Source organism: Bubalus kerabau, chromosome 2, assembly GCF_029407905.1.
Source record: "Bubalus kerabau isolate K-KA32 ecotype Philippines breed swamp buffalo chromosome 2, PCC_UOA_SB_1v2, whole genome shotgun sequence".
NCBI lineage: Eukaryota > Metazoa > Chordata > Mammalia > Artiodactyla > Bovidae > Bubalus > Bubalus kerabau.
The window spans coordinates 159480333-159497170 of record NC_073625.1 but is presented as its reverse complement, the minus strand read 5'-3'; the positions used below and the strand labels follow the sequence as shown (position 1 = coordinate 159497170).

The 16838-nt window shown below is 34.5% G+C and overlaps 1 protein-coding gene across 2 annotated transcripts in view; it reads right to left on the bottom strand.

The window, feature by feature from the left end:
* Positions 1-16838, bottom strand: part of GPR149 (G protein-coupled receptor 149) — a 156054-nt gene that overhangs the window by 60436 nt on the left and 78780 nt on the right. Inside the window, exon 3 of one of the 2 annotated variants that reach the window (XM_055570349.1) lies at positions 13728-14182. In XM_055570349.1, coding sequence (XP_055426324.1) covers positions 13728-14182 — 455 coding nt within the window. Of the gene's footprint in view, positions 1-13727; positions 14183-16838 lie in introns of those variants that run through there. The other variant, XR_008711085.1, reaches the window with a different exon arrangement.

Sequence of the window (16838 nt, the reverse complement as noted above, 5' to 3'; positions counted from 1 at the left end):
AGAGACATTACTTTGCCAACAAAGGTCCATCTAGTTAAGGATATGGTTTTTCCCTTTGTCATGTATGGATGTGAGAGTTGGACTATAAAGAAAGCTGAATCCCAAAGAATTGATGCTTTTGAACTGTGGTGTTGGACAAGACTCTTGAGAGTCCCTTGGACTGCAAGGAGATCCAACCAGTCCATCCTAAAGGAAATCAGTCCTGAATATTTATTTGAAGGACTGATGTTGAAGCTGAAGCTCTAATATTTTGGCCACCTGATGCGAAGAAATGACTCATTGGAAAAGACTCTGATGCTGGGCAAGATTGAAGGCAGGAGGAGAAGGGGCTGACAGAGGATGAGATGGTTGGATGGCATCACTGACTCAATGGACATGAGTTTGAGTAAACTCTGGGAGTTGGTGATGGACAGGGAGGCCTGGCGTGCTGCCATCCATGTGGTCTCAAAGAGTTGGACATAACTGAGCGTCTGAACTAAACTGAAGAATTGTCCAATATAACTGCAGTCAAGGAAATGTTTTGTATTTGTCCTGTTCAATACACTAGTCATGTTTAGACACTGAGCACTTTGAATGGTGGTTAGTACAAACGGGCAACTGAATTTTAAATTTAAAAAAGTTATATAAATTTAGATTTAAATGGTTACATGTGACTAGTGACTACTGTGGAGAAGTCAATGGCACCCCACTCCAGTATTCTTGCCTGGAAAATCCCATGGACGGAGGAGCCTGGTAGGCTGCCGTCCATGGGGTCGCTAAAAGTCGGACACGACTGAGTGACTTCACTTTCACTTTTCACTTTCATGCATTGGAGAAGGAAATGGCAACCCACTCCAGTGTTCTTGGCTGGAGTATCCCAGGGACGGGAAGCCTGGTGGGCTGCCGTCTATGGGGTCGTAGAGTCGGACACGACTAAAGTAACGAAGCAGCAGCAGCAGCAGCGACTACTGTATTGGACAGTGCATTCTAGAGTGTATATCCAAGAGTGGAACTGCTAGGGCATAATGCCTGTTCATATTTAACTTTTGTAGCTATTATCTGTTTTCTAAAGTGATTTTAACAATTTACTCCACAGGCAGTTCATATGATTTACTGTTTTTCTACATTCTCAAACTCTTGGCGTTGTCATATTGTTTAATTTTAGCTATTCTTGTGGGCGTGCAGTGGTCTCTCATTGCTTTTTTAAATGAGATTTCCATATTATTCATGATGTGGTATACCTTTGTATATGCATATGGCTATTTGAATTTCCTCTTATGAGAAGTATCAGTTTAAATCTTTGGCTTATATGCTACTGTGTTATCTGTCATGTTTTTATTGATTTATTGGTGTTCTTTATGAATTATATATTCTAAATACAAGTTTGTTGATTATATATTTTGCAAATATCCACCCTTAGAAAGGTTTACACAATGCTGATATCCAATTAAATCAAATTATCAATTAAATAAAAATTTCTGTGGGTAGGGTCAAGACACTTTAAAAAGTGCCCCAAGTGATATTAATCTGACTATGTGAGAGGAATAGATTAGAATTTAGTGTAAGAAATGATGTATTAACTATCAAATCGATCTCTCTGGAACAGTTATGTTAATGGATATGTGGACCATCTCTGGAGTCACATGGTCTGAGTTTGCACCCAGGCTCTGATAGACTTTAGACTTAACTTATTTCAGTTTTTTTCATTTATAAAATTGGGTAATGATATCTACCAGATACCACCCTTATGACACCACCCTTATGGCAGAAAGTGAAGAACTACTAAAGAGCCTCTTGATGAAAGTGAAAGAGAATAGTGAAAAAGTTGGCTTAAATCTCAACATTCAGAAAATTAAGATCACAGCATCTTGTCCCATCACTTCATGGCAAATAGATGGGGAAACAGTGGAAACAGTGACAGACTTTATTTGGGGCGGCTCCAAAATCACTGCAGATGGTGACTGCAGCCATGAAATTAAAAGATGCTTACTCCTTGAAAGGAAAGCTATTACTAACCTAGACAGCATATTAAAAAGCAGAGACATTACTTTGCCAAACAAAGTCTGTCTGGTCAAGGCTATGGTTTTTTCAGTAGTCATATATGGATATGAGAGTTGGACTATAAAGAAAGCTGAGCGGTGAAGAATTCATGCTTTTGAACTGTGGTGTTGGAGAAGACTCTTGAGAGTCTGTTGGACTGCAAGCAGATCCAACCAGTCCATCCTAAAGGAAATCAGTCCTGAATATTCATTGGAAGCACTGATGTTGAAGCTGAAACTCCAATACTTTGGCCACCTCATGGGAAGAGCTGACTCATTTGAAAAGACCCTGATGCAGGGAAAGATTGAGGGCGGGAGGAGAAGGGGACAACAGAGGATGAGATGGTTGGATGGCATCACCGACTCAATGGACATGAGTTTGTGTAAACTCCAGGAGTTGGTGATGGACAGGGAAGCCCGGTGTGCTGCAATCCATGGGGTCGCAAAGAGTCAGATATGGCTGAACGACTGAACTGAATTGAACTGATCTGCTAGATAATCCTTATGAATTCTAAATAAACAATTATATGTACTGTGTATGACACATAGCAAGTGCTCCATAAATATTAATCATATCATCATCATCACCAAAGATTAAATTAACTGCCTTAGAAAGTAACAAGAGCCAGGATTTTCCTCAATGGGATGACATCAGTAATCTTTCACTAAGATCAGGAACAAGGCAAGACTGATTTCCCTGTCTCTTTCCCTATTCAATATTATTCTAGAGGGATCAGCAAATACAACTAGAGAGAAGAAATTAAACAGAGGCATAAGTATTGATAAAGAAGAAGTAAAACTACTCTGTTGATGGTATGATGGTACACTGAGAAAATCCTAGATAATTAATGATAACCAATGATTTTATTTAAACAATAAAATAATGTAGTAGTATAACAGATATAGTACTAAGAGGCAGAAATCAATATCTTTAATACACACAAACAATAACCATTTAGAGTACCTGACATTAGAGAAAAACCTCATTTACAATTAAAAAAAAGAAGATCAAATATTCATGAATAAACCTAAATAAAATGTGTAAAGTTTATAGGAAGAACATTTTTAAATCTTTTATAAGAAAGATCCAAGTGTGGACTAGAACAAATGAAAAGGATAGGACAACTTAACATGATAACATTTTATTTGGACCAACTTATAAACTTAACAATATCCTGATAAAGCTTTTTTAAAGGAAGTAAACAAGTTGAAATCAAAGTTGTTATGGAAAAGCAAGCATACGAGAATAGCAAGAAAAATACCGAGAAAGAAAACTATAAGGGGAATGGGGAGGTCAGGACTACTAGACATTAAAATTTATTATAATCTAAAAGTCTCTCTAATTGAAACAGTGAGATACCAGTGCATGAATAGACAAATAGTGGAATAGAATAGAAAGACCAGAGGTAGACCCAAGTAAATATGGAAATTTATTATAAGATAAAGATTATGTCTCAAAACACTGTGGATAATATTTGAGTTTTAAATAAATGACTCCTTTTAGAAAATAATGGGTAAACCTTTGGAAAAAAGATAAAATTATATTCATATGTTATACCAAACACAAAAATAAATTCCAAATGGATTGGAGATATAAATGTAAAAACTGAAACCATAAACCATACAAGTAAGAAAACTCAAGTAAACTCCATTTAAAATTGGCTTTCTACTCTGGTCATCATGGTCATCATCAAAAAGTATACAAACAACAAATGCTGAAGAGATTGTAGAGAAAAAGGGACCCTCCTATACTGTTGGTGGGAATGTATACTGAAGCCACTATATACAGCCATTATGGAGAATAGTATGGAGATCCCCCAAAAACTAAAAATAGGGTTACTGTACAATCCTGCAATCCCACTCCTAGGCATAGATCCAGAAATAACTATAATTTGAAAATATTCACCCCAATGTTCACTGCAGCACTATTCTCAATAGCCAAGACAGGGAAGCAACTTAAATGTCCATTGACATATGAATGAATAAAGATGTGAGATATACATGTGTATGTGTATACACACACACACATATACATACACACAATGGAATATTGCTTAGCTATAAAAAGAATGAAATTATGCTATTTATAGCAACATGGATGGACCTGGAGATTATCATACTAAATGAAGTAAGGCAGACAGAGAAAGACAAATATCATATGACATTACCAATATGTGGAATCTAAAAAAGTTATACAAATGAACATATTTACAAAACAGAAATAGACACACAGACATAGAAATCACACTTATGGTTACCAAAGTGGAAAGTCAGGGAGGGATAAATTAGGAGATTGGGATTAACATATTTATACTATATAAAACAGATAACCAACAAACACCTATTATATAGCACAGGGAATTATACTCAACATACTCTAATAACCTATAAAGAAAAGAATCTGAAAAAGAATGTATAACTGAACCACTGAGCTGTGCATCTGAAACCAACATAACATTGTAAAACAACTATACTTCAATAAAATAAAATAAAAAACTGACTTTCTAAATCCAGAGACAAGTAAATAAAAAATGATATTTTTACTATAAAAATATTAAAAATTATACATACTAAAGACAGCTTAAGTAAAGTTAAAAAGACAAATGGAAAACTTGGGAAATATTTACAGCATATGTCACAAAGAACTAATATCCCCAATATGTAAGGAACCTTCAAAAATTAAAGGCTAAAGGGACAAAAATCCAATAGAAAAATGGGAAAAGATAAAAACAATTTACAAAAAACAAAAACGATAAAAAGGCTCTTAAATGAAAACAATTTAAACTCATTTATAATTATGTAACTATAATTTGAAACAACCCTGAGATAGCATTTCTTTACTATCAGACTGGCAAGAAGTAAAAAGCATGATAATATATTCTATTGAGGAGGTGGTGGAAAGGGTCTTCTGTTACACCTTGCTGGTGGCAGTGCAAACTTGTGTGACCATTTCTAACAAAATTACCCTTAATTTTTAACCTAGAAATTCTAGTTCTAGGCATTTATCTAAAGACACACTTCCAACAATATGAAAATGCATTTGCATAAGGTTATTCACTGCAATATTATTTTTAATTGCAAAGTATCAGAAATAATCTAAGGCTCATATAAGAGAGTAGTGGAATTAACTATAGTGTATCTACACTATAGATTATTATGCAGCTATATAAAGAATGAGAAATATCTCTATGACTGATATATAGAAACTTCTAGGACATTACTTAATGAAAAAAGCAAAGTACAAAAGAATATATGTAAGGAAGAAGAAGATATAAGAAGATATGCATGTATCTGCTCTTTGTGCTAAAAGAAATACAGGATGATTAAACTAGAAAGTATGATATTGATTATTTACAGGGGCTAGGTGGGAACAGGAAGTAAGAATGGGAAAATGAGAATGGGAAAAAGGAATGAGGGCGGATGGTCTACCTTTTCAATAGTTCTGACTCTTGGAAACACGGTAATAATTTCACATGCTGCTGCTGCTGCTGTTTAGTTGCTAAGTCTATTGAACTCTTCGCGACCCCATGGACTATAGTCTGCCAGGCTCCTTTGTCTGTGGGATTTCCCAGGCAAGAATACTGGAGTGGGTTGCCATTTCCTCTTTCATGGGATCATCCTGACCCAGGGATTGAACCTTCATCTCTTATGTCTCCTGCATTGGCAGGCAGATTCTTTACTACTGAGTGACCTGGAAAACCCAGTAATTTCACATACTTAAACATAAATAATCAAACTCAAAAAGAATGTGAGAGAAACTCAATATGTAATACAAAATGAAGGGAATGGAAATGAAAATAACTAACCTAACTAAAAGTGGACAACCGTGTCAACTCTAAGGTTAAAAATAAAAAGAACTATACACAACTATTGTATTCTGTTAATGTTTTTTCCCACACTAGTACGGGTTAGGGGAGAAGGCAATGGCAACCCACTCCAGTACTCTGGCCTAGAAAATCCCATGGACAGAGGAGCCTGGTAGGCTGCAGTCCATGGGGTCGCACAGAGTCAGACACGACTGAAGTGATTTAGCAGCAGCAGCAGCAGCAGCATGGGTTAGTAGTTCTTTCTCAAATATTTATTTATTTAGTTGGCTGTACTGGATCTTAGTTGCAGCACATAGGATCTTCGTTCTTCACTGCAGCATGTGTTTTCTTTTAGTTGCAAGATGGGGGTTCTTCGGTTGAGGCATGTGAGCTCTCAGTTGCAGCATGTGAGATCTAGTTCCCTGACCAGGGATCGAACATGGACCCCCTGCATTGGGAGCCCTGGATCTTAGTCACTGGACCACTAGGGTTAGTATTTCTAAAACTACTTTATGTGTATATCAGGGTTGAGCAGATAAGTAAATAAATTTGTGGAGAATGAGAACCAGTTTTCTCACTATCAGAAAAAGAAAAAGGAAGGGTTTGAATGAATGCTGTGATATTTGATTGGATTTGGAGCTATCAGTTTAAATCATGGTTTTAAATGATTTTTAAAGAGAAATTGATATGGAAATATATATATATATATATACATATATATATATATATATACACACACACACACACACACATGAGCATACATACATGTATTCCTAGATCTGTCCAGTGATAGAGTCTAGAAGCAAGACATCTCAGCAACAATAACAATAACTAGTAACAATAACTAGAACCCAGATGTTGGTTTCTAAATCCCATTCTTTAACAAAAGGAACAGGAACTCCTTAGGAAAATGATTGATTCTAGGGATGGGTCAGGAAAAATATAAGATGATACTGACTAATACCTTGTACTGCTAGAAAGTAAGGAAGTGCTAAAAAGAGATAAGAATGGCATATTGAATGGATAAAGGCATAAACCTGAATAAGTCAAAATAGCCCAATGGCCAAATGTAGGCTAACTGGAGTAATAAAATAAATAGTATTACTAATAACATAGAGATTAAAATAAGTATCTGATCGAATACTAACACAAATAACAGGAGAAGAGATCATTTTTTTCTTGCAGGATAATTCCAATAATAAATATAGAGAAATTATAGAAATAGAAAATCACTTTCACATAATAATTGTTACAGGCAAGATTCATAAATTAAAGCAAAAATTAGTGGGCAAAAGTATGATAGGAAACAGAATATTTGCATAGCATGGCCTCAAAAATATCTCCCTACAAAATAGTTATAATTTACAAAGGGAAAAATAGTAACTTTACATAGAGAAATCTGGCAGACACCACCAAGTGATCAAAGGTTATATCATTGTCGTAAGACATATCAACATCATGAACCTCTTGATATGGTATGCTGGGGAGGGCAAACATCACTTCTGTGTTATTCTTGTCAAAAATTTATAACTTCAATTTGATTAATAGAAAACATGTGTTAATTACAAACTCAAGGATATCCTAGAAACAAAGCAAAGTGAAACAAACTGGCTGGTTGTCTTCAGAAGTGTCAAAGTCATCTGTAATAAGACACAGAAAGACTGTGGAATTGCTAGAGACTGAAGAATCTGAGGAGGCATGACAGTAACTGCAGTAATGAATTGAGGAACAGGTTCTGGACCAGAAAAGAGGACATAAGCAGGACGCTAGTAAAACTGAAATAAGGTCTATAAATTAGTTATTAATTCCCTAATAATTATATTATCATCATGTAGCATGTTAACATTAATAGAACTAGATGAAGGATATATTAGAACTCTCATACTATTTTAAAAACTGTTTTGTAACTCTAAAGTGAATTCATATTAAAAAAGATTTTAAAATGTAGTGTTTCCAGCTACATGAGTTCAAATAAGGGATAACAATTGGAGCTGTAGAAGAGATCTAAGCCATAACTGGGCGGGTCCAACACAAAGCCTTTAAGGTTTAAACCATGAGTGTTTTTTGAGGATATTAACACAACCCTTAGCTTAAAAAGTGAATAAGATTCTACATAAGCTTTGACCCAATGCTAATCCTCTTGAATCCATAGAAATTGAACATTTAGCCCAACGTTATTTCATTTCAGCAAATGGTACATGCTGTGAGGATCGTAAAATGTGTTATGAAATATTCAAATTAGCTTACAATGAAATTTCCTTAGTTTGAACTTTCAAGACTTTAAATACTTGAGAACAAATTTACATTCGTGAACAAGTTTTTAAACCACACTCTAAACAGCCATTCTAAACTATACCAGATAATCACACAAATGGCTCAAACAATTTAAATCAGGTGAAAATTATACTCTTACGTGGAAAAAAACAGATTTCAAAACAATTCGTGCACTACAATCCCATTTCTGTCAAAAGTGAAAATATATGCTTAGAAACGAGCCTAAAATTTTATATGATAAAATGTAAACAGTGATTAACTCTGGGTGGTTAAAAGTGGATGTTTTTCTTCACTTAGCAGCAATCTCTAAACTTTTCCTACAATAATTATATTACCTTGTAATCATAAAACAAAAAGGATTATAAATGTTTTGAAAAAAGAAAGCAGTGTAACAATTTTCAGATCTCTGAATAGTGAGTGGAATTAACTACTCCAAACAAACAGATGTAGCTAAATATAAAAAAATCTATATTCCAAACACTCATTTTGTGTTCAGATGAGGCTACATCTTTGCCTTGAGGCCACAAACAGGAGGTGATATGTGAGTTTTCCCCTTATGTCACTTCAGTTTAAAAATGCCAAAAATTACTCAGAGAACAAGTTTAAGCATTTGCAATTATCAAGGTGACAGTGTCAGAGGAAACACTAACATCTTATGCTTGATTTAAATTTTTAATAGCTTATTTTTTAAAATGAAAAGGGAAGATGCACTTTTTTAGGGAGAGGAAAGAGATATGTACACTGGGGTATTCAAGTCTTATTTCACTTTGGGGCATATATGAAGTGACAAGGATTGATTTTGTCCCATTCTCTTTTTTTGCAGTGTATTTCTTTATTAGAGTTTTGATGTTACATCACTTAAATGTTTTATCCCCACATTCTTGTTTTCCTTTTAAAAAAGTAATTAATTAATTTTAACTGAAGGCTAATTACTTTACAGCATTGTGATAGCTCTTGCCATACATTGATATGAATGACTTTGCCCCATTCTTTAAACTAATATCCATCTCTTGGTGATTAGATATTAAAGCTGTACTTAAATATTACAAAGAAGTACTTAACTTTGATTTGTAAAACTATTTTTAGATAGTTAAAACATTTTCCTTAAAATTAAAATTTCTTTGATTTCCCTGGTGACTTTAAGTTAGTTCTTACTGGTTTATTCTTCATTATTCCAAATGGTTGGTATGGCTAATTCAAAAAGCAGTCACTTCCAGCACTTGACTCTCCTTTGAGGATTGTTTCCGAATCTGTTTTTCTATATTCTACTGGTGTAGTAGAGGACCTTTCATCTTTTAAATGCTATGATGATAAAGAATTATAAGTGGGACTAAAAGGTCCATCTAGTCAAGGATATGGTTTTTCCAGTAGTCACATATGGATGTGAGAGTTGGACTGCGAAAGAGACACTGATGTATAGAACAGTCTTATGGACTCTGAGAGAGAGAGAGAGGGTGGGAAGATTTGGGAGAATGGCATTGAAACATGTAAAATATCATGTATGAAACGAGTTGCCACTCCAGGTTCGATGCACGATACTGGATGCTTGGGGCTGGTGCACTGGGACGACCCAGAGGGATGGAATGGGGAGGGAGGAGGGAGGAGGGTTCAGGATGGGGAACACATGTATACCTGTGGCGGATTCATTTTGATATTTGGCAAAACTAATACAATTATGTAAAGTTTAAAAATAAAATAAAATTTAAAAAAAAAAAAAAAGAATTGATGCTTTTGAACTGTGGTGTTGGAGAAGACTCTTGAGAGTCACTCGGACTGCAAGGAGATCCAACCAGTCCATTCTAAAGGAGATCAGTCCTGGGTGTTCTTTGGAAGGAATGATGCTAAAGTTGAAACTCCAGTACTTTGGCCACCTCATGTGAAGAGTTGACTCATTGGAAAAGACTCTGATGCTGGGAGGGATTGGGGGCAGGAGGAGAAGGGGACGGCAGAAGATGAGATGGCTGGATGGCATCACTGACTTGATTGACCTGAGTTTGAGTGAACTCTGGGAGTTGGTGATGGACAGGGATGCCTGGTGTGCTGCAATTCATGGGGTCGCAAAGAGTCAGACACGACTGAGCGACTGAACTAAACTGAACTGAAGTGCATGATAACAGCATATCTTTGTTGCTAATTCATAGTAATAAATGAATTTCTAGGGCTCTAAGACAACAAGTTAAAAGAAAAGAAAATGAAATCCATGGATAACCTGATGAGATTAGTATTAAAAGAGAAAAAGTGAAAGTGAAGTCATGTTTGACTCTTTGCGATCCTATGGACTGTAGCCTACCAGGCTTCTCCGTCCATGGGATTTTCCAGGCAAGAGTACCGGAGTGGGTTGCCTTTTCCTTCTCCAGGGGATCTTCCTGACCCAGGGATCGAACCAGGTCTCCCTCATTGTGGGCAGACGCTTTACCCTCTGAGCCACCAGGGAAGCCCAAAGTGATCTCCAATAAGCTAACAAGTTATTTTATAAGTACAGTTTTCTTTATTCAGAGATGACAAAACTTTGAGGTTCTAGAAAATCGTTATTTCATTTGAGGGACAGTCACATTAAAACTTTGTAACTGAAGACCTCTGACATTTCTATTTTTTTCCCTGAACTTTAAAATAATAAACTGCTTAGGATTCAACCTACTAGGGGTCCAAAAAGAAGCAATTGTGTGGCTAAGTATAACACTGAATTTTAGTCTTACAAACACTCTCACTCTGATACATTTTATCGGACAGCATTTAAACCTACTCAAGTCATTCTTCTGCCATTTTCTTTATAACTTAACCTTGATCTGACACTCTCATGCCTACCAGAATTTCCAACACGATATACTGAGAATTTGTTTACTTGCATAAACGCTAAAAAAAAAAGCAATGTTTATTGTATTCTAAAAAAAAAAAAAAAAAAAAGGCTGCCCAGGTGGTGAGGTGATAAAGAATCCGCCTGCCAGTGCAGAGATGCAGGAGACATGGGTTTGATCCCTGGGTTGAGAAGATCCCCTGGCATAGGAAATGGCAACCCATTCCAGTATTCTTGCCTGGAGAACCCCATGGACAGAGGAGCCTAGTGGGCAACAGTCCATCAGGTTGCAAAGAGTCAGCCACAACTGAATGATTGAGCACATTGTAAAAATATGGTAGGGACAGTTAAATACATTTTAAATCAAACCTGTGTTTTTCATAGCCCCAAAACAAAGAACATGGATAATTCAATGAACTGATAAATTGAACTTAAATATTTGAAAATACAACCATAGAAGATAAAAAGATAGTGTTTTCATAATTACTACAATATCTACCAAAGTTTAATGTATCACTATAAGATATATAAGTTAAGTTGATTTCAGAGCAAAGAAAGAACTTTGAAGGAGAGGATGAAAAGAAAGTGCTTTTTAAGTCATTACCTTTTCCCATGAAATATCTGCTGGTGAAGAATAGGTTAAGAGTTAAAACCAATCTTTGGTCAGAAGAAAAACTTTTCAACCCTAAAACACATTTTGGTTATAATGTTAACCTTAAAGTCCGTAGGTGATATGCTAAGGAAAAGTCATACCAATAACATCAGCCTGTAGCTTAAGGATTTCTTGCTGTTGTTTTAAAATTTATGATAGTATTTCATTTAATTTTAATTAGTCTCTTAAAATATAAATTTACCTTTCCTAAGCATTGTATTATCTATTTTACCACTAAATATTTTTAAAGGATCATTTAAAATCAGTTTCCTGAATTATTTGTTCTTCACAGATGTTACAATATTAATACTTAATAAGCAATCTTTGTAGTTGAAAGATACCTGGATTGATTTTTTGTTTTCCATATATCATTTTGGTTTTTGATTTACAGAGGTTTGTAAGTTGTACTTCACTATTCTCATAAGACAATATACTTAGTTGTAAGCAGTGTCTGATCCTTTTACATATTCCCCCAATTCTAGGAGAACGGATTATATTCTCCAAAAATATAACTAAGGCTTTTAAATAAGAGCTATAAGTTGTGATACTTGAGGCAGCATTTCCCATTGTTTTGACAAAATAAATTAGAAAATGAAGTCTTTTAAAGTAAGGTAGTATGGAAAAAAACACAAGTCCCACCCAGATATGTTGCTATCTTTAGGAAACTCAAAACAAGCAAAACTAAGGACTATATTATGCTAGAAATACACTCATTTGTGATAAAATAGTAAAACCAAAAAGCATGAGCAAGAGTCAAGATAGCTGTAACTGATAAGAGGTAAGCATGAGGATGGAACAGAGGAGTAGCACAGGGTACCATAGCTCCAAGTCACTGGGATGAACATGGGTGCACAATGACACATATACATACTCACTTCATCATGAATATTACTTAATTTTTAAGTGCAAGAAAACCAGGAGGCTTAGATTATTTAGGAGCAAATTGATGATGATATTGTAGGGAGGCCCCTTTTAGCTGGGATGCCACATTGTTTTAAAACTGTGTGTGTCCTGTCAGTGCATCCACACTGACAGAACAATATGTCCTATTAGTAATACACTTTTTATGATATTTTTCAATTGACAGTAAATATCTGGTGATTTTTTTTTGAGATATCCAATCATTGAACACTATGTGTAATTATTTTTAATCATATGTTTTGTATGCTTTGTTTTATTATCCAACTTTTAAAACTGATGATATCAAAGTAAAACTAGTAGTTTTAATTAATTAGAAGAATAAAGGAAATCTCAGATAATTCTGTTCATATTCATAATTGGTGCTTTATGGTCATATTTTTGATCAATGATTGCATTATTACTAGTGGGTATTTGAAGAATTGTATTTTTAATTTCAGAGACTATGGGCAAGTGGACTTAGATTTACACTGTCAGGTAGAAAAAGGTATCTTTTCCTAGTAAATCAATTGTGTGGAAAGCAAGGGCAACTTTAATTATCAGATATGAGCATTTAGAGGAAAGAACAATCATATCAATATCACACTATGATTTTAATAAAATAAGTACTCCTCACCATTATAGGCAGGCTGTAATCTAGGAAAGAATGAGATGAGCTTAACATACAAATTCTTTCATTAAAAAACATTATATAAACATTCTTCAATCCTTAAAAAGATGGAACATTAAGCAGGGTTTTGTAAAGGTTCACTTGGGTGTATTCTGAAACAGATCTTTTTTTCCTTGCTGAGTGTTAGAGGGACTAATTTCAGCAAGGTTAATAGGTAAGCTATCTAGTACAGTTGCAATAGGACTATTTCTTCATCACTAGTTGTATAAACTTTTGCCCCCAAACCTCTTTCAGGGACTTGTGTGAAGTTTTCAGGTGAAGAAAAATAAAACCTGTAAGTTAATTAACACGAGAGAAGTTTCAAGGGTCTAGTCTGAATTTATATGGATTACATGAAGTTAGAATGCTCTACTCTTCTCAAAAAGCATTTTTAACTCTGCCAATCCCCAAACATATAGAATTTGAATGAAAGTATAGAACTAATTAAAAACATTAGAAGTCCTTCAAAAGACACTTTGAAATAAATCTAATATTATGGAAATTAATTGAGGAAAGTGAATACTATCTTGAATGAAATAAACAACTGATAATTTTTTTGCATGCTGTCATGCTTGGTCTCATTTTTACTTTACAATAATAACAATCTTTACTGTACCTGACGAGGGGTTCTTTCTGATTTACTCCTACACCATTCCCAGTCTGAGAGGTCTGGTTTCTGACTCTCTTCATGAGAAAGTCTTCTTTCCGGCCCTTCCAAAAAGGTGGTTTCATCATATTTAATATCACCTTCTGCTTTTTCAGAGAGTAGTGGATCAACACCTCTTTCATTGTGGGACTCCTCTTCAGCTTCTATAATGTCAGTGTTTGTGCATTTGTTGATGCTTGTTAGTGTGGAGCTGTCCAGAGAGGGTGTGGTGCTGATTTCCACTTTTATGGCACTGAAGATATGAGTGTCTCTCTGAGAGTCTTTTGTAGTTGTGCACTCATAGTTCATGAGATTGTGACAGGCTGTAGAATTTTCATCATCATCATAGTAATCTTCATGTGCTATTTTATAAATTCCATAACTTTGCTGGAATGATAGATTGAATTCAAAGCATCTCCTCTTGGCTATGTAAAAACAAAAACAAAATTCCATGATTAGGAAGGTAGATGTAAACTGCAGTTGAATATACAAAGTGAATAAAAATAAGAAAGTGAGTTAAACCTGATTAGTATGAAATCTTAAAATGATCTTGTCAATTATGCAAAGAAATAGTCCTTACAAGTTCAAGCCATCATATCATTCTGGGCCTAATTGTTGTCACTTACACAATGAAAGGCTTGACATACATACAGCTCCAGAACCCTGAAGTCTTTAAACAAATTTTATTTAAAACTTTAACTATAAATTTAAAAAGTCTCATATTCTTTCAGTTTTAGGGTAGCTATATTGGTCTACCAATTGTGCATTTCTTTATTTTAGGATAAAATACATAGTTTATAAATTTTATTTTACTAGATATTAACTAAGAAGCTCTTGATAGAGACTGCCCTGGTGGCCCAGGGCAGTCTTTAGTTAAGAATCTGCCTTTTGGTGCAGGGGATGTGAGTTCTATTCCTGGTCTGGGAACTAAGACCCCACATGCATCAGGGTAACTAAACTGGTACACCACAAGTAGATTGTCCACGTTGCCACAACTACTACTGAACCCATGTGCCACAACTAGAGAAAGTCTGTGTGTTCAACAAAAGATCTGCATGATACAATGAGGTTCCAGCATGCCACAACTATAAACGAACACAGCCAAATAAATAAATAAACATAACAAAAGCAATTTATCCTTAAAAAAAAAAACTCAAAAAGGAAGCTTTTAATATTCTTTGAGCTATTCAGCTGGCAATACCAACAATAGATATAACTGCTTTCAATATTTTAATGTATATCATTGCTGACATTTATGTTTATAAACAAATACATTAAAAATTAGATAATGCTGAAATACTTTTTAAATGTTTAAAAATAGCATGAATAATTTGAAATGAACTGTAAAAATATGCATATATTTATATTTCTGTGAAATGAAGCATTTTACAACATGTCTATACCTTATTAATTACAAGATGAGTTTAGCAGGAATGCATAAAACTTTCTATGGTTTAAATCAGATGAAATATGATGATATCCTATATACACTACTACTATTTGGTGAATACAGTATAAAGTTTTACTACAATAACAAGTGAGAATGTGACAGAAGTGATATAATTGTTTTGTGTGAATGTCATTAAATACTAGATAATTTTTGAGTATTAAGAATGAAGCTATATCAAGATGGTAGACAAAATGCCATGTAATATTTTGGTTTTCATCTTTCAAATATGGCTCATTTCAAAACCTTTTTCTACTTGGATAGCTCTGTGTTTTATAGCACACCCTCAGCACACATTGAGAGATCCTTGGGGGAAAAGTTTATTAAAAACTATAAACTTTCTATGAAAACAACAGGTAAAGTTTGATTTATTTCATAGTACACCCTTGTGTCATTCATATGCTGATTCTATTACTGAAATTGTCTCAGAACTGAAGATTTACAAACCAATTTCACTGACTGAAAGATAGAATTTATAGTTATCATTCATTATTTGAGGCAAAAACACTCTTTGTTTGAACCAGGACACAAACAAAAATATCTATTCAAAGAAAATGGAAAAAGAGAAACAGATGTTAACACTATCCACTGTCTCACTACTTAAGTTTTTCTAATAATATAGTTCAGTAAAATTAAATTAGAATTTTTAGTTTATTTTAATAGTGTGAAAGCTGAATAAAGGGATGTTTCAATTATTGATAGGTTTTCTTTTTCTCTAAAATAAGATACCAAGTGACAAGTGGTCAATTCAAGGATATTAAGCAAACAAAAACTGTCATAAAACCCTAATTTTATCATGTAAATTGATTATCTGTAGCTATATATCTTATTACCTACACATCACAACTATGAAGTATAGAAAGCAAAAATGAGCAAGATTTTTAAAGATTTAGTTCAATGGACAATTTACCTGCATGTTATGAGGTGCAAGAGGCAGTCTGAGGTAGGCTTCAAGAAGGAAGTCTGATTGCGAAAGATACAATGGGGAACTAGAGCATTCCGGGGCCAGTTAGGCACATGGGTCATGTCATTTAACAAAACAACAACCCTACATAATAATAGGCAAATTGGTTCTATTTTTGTTTGAGAAAACTGAGGCTGTTAAAGGAAGCCTAAGATTACTTACTTAAAGAGATTTGAATTTAAAGCTGACTCCAGAATTGGAGTTATTAGCCTCTATGGGACATTGCTGTACTGCTAATCAGACCCTTGAGAGAAATATGTTAATAAAAGCAGAATGTCTCCAATATGCTATCTTTAAGTTAAGGGAAGTATGTTAATTATAAAATGTAACCAATAGAAATATTTCTTGTTAGTTACTTTTCCTTAACACTAGAGGTAAATTCTGACTAACTAATGAAGGTAATTGGCTATAACACTATAACAGGGTGGACAATGACAGACTAGTAACTTACAAGAAGCTTAAGGACCATCAGGATAGAGTCAGGATCTTTTGGAAATCAATACTACACTTATGAGAAATAAGTACACTGTTATATTTGTTCTGGGGATTCCCAGGTGGCACAATGGTAAAGAATCCGTCTGCCAATGCAGAAGATGTGAGTTCAATCCCTGGGTGGGGAAGATCCCCTGGAGGAGGAAATGGCAACCTACTCTAGTATTCTTGCCTGGAA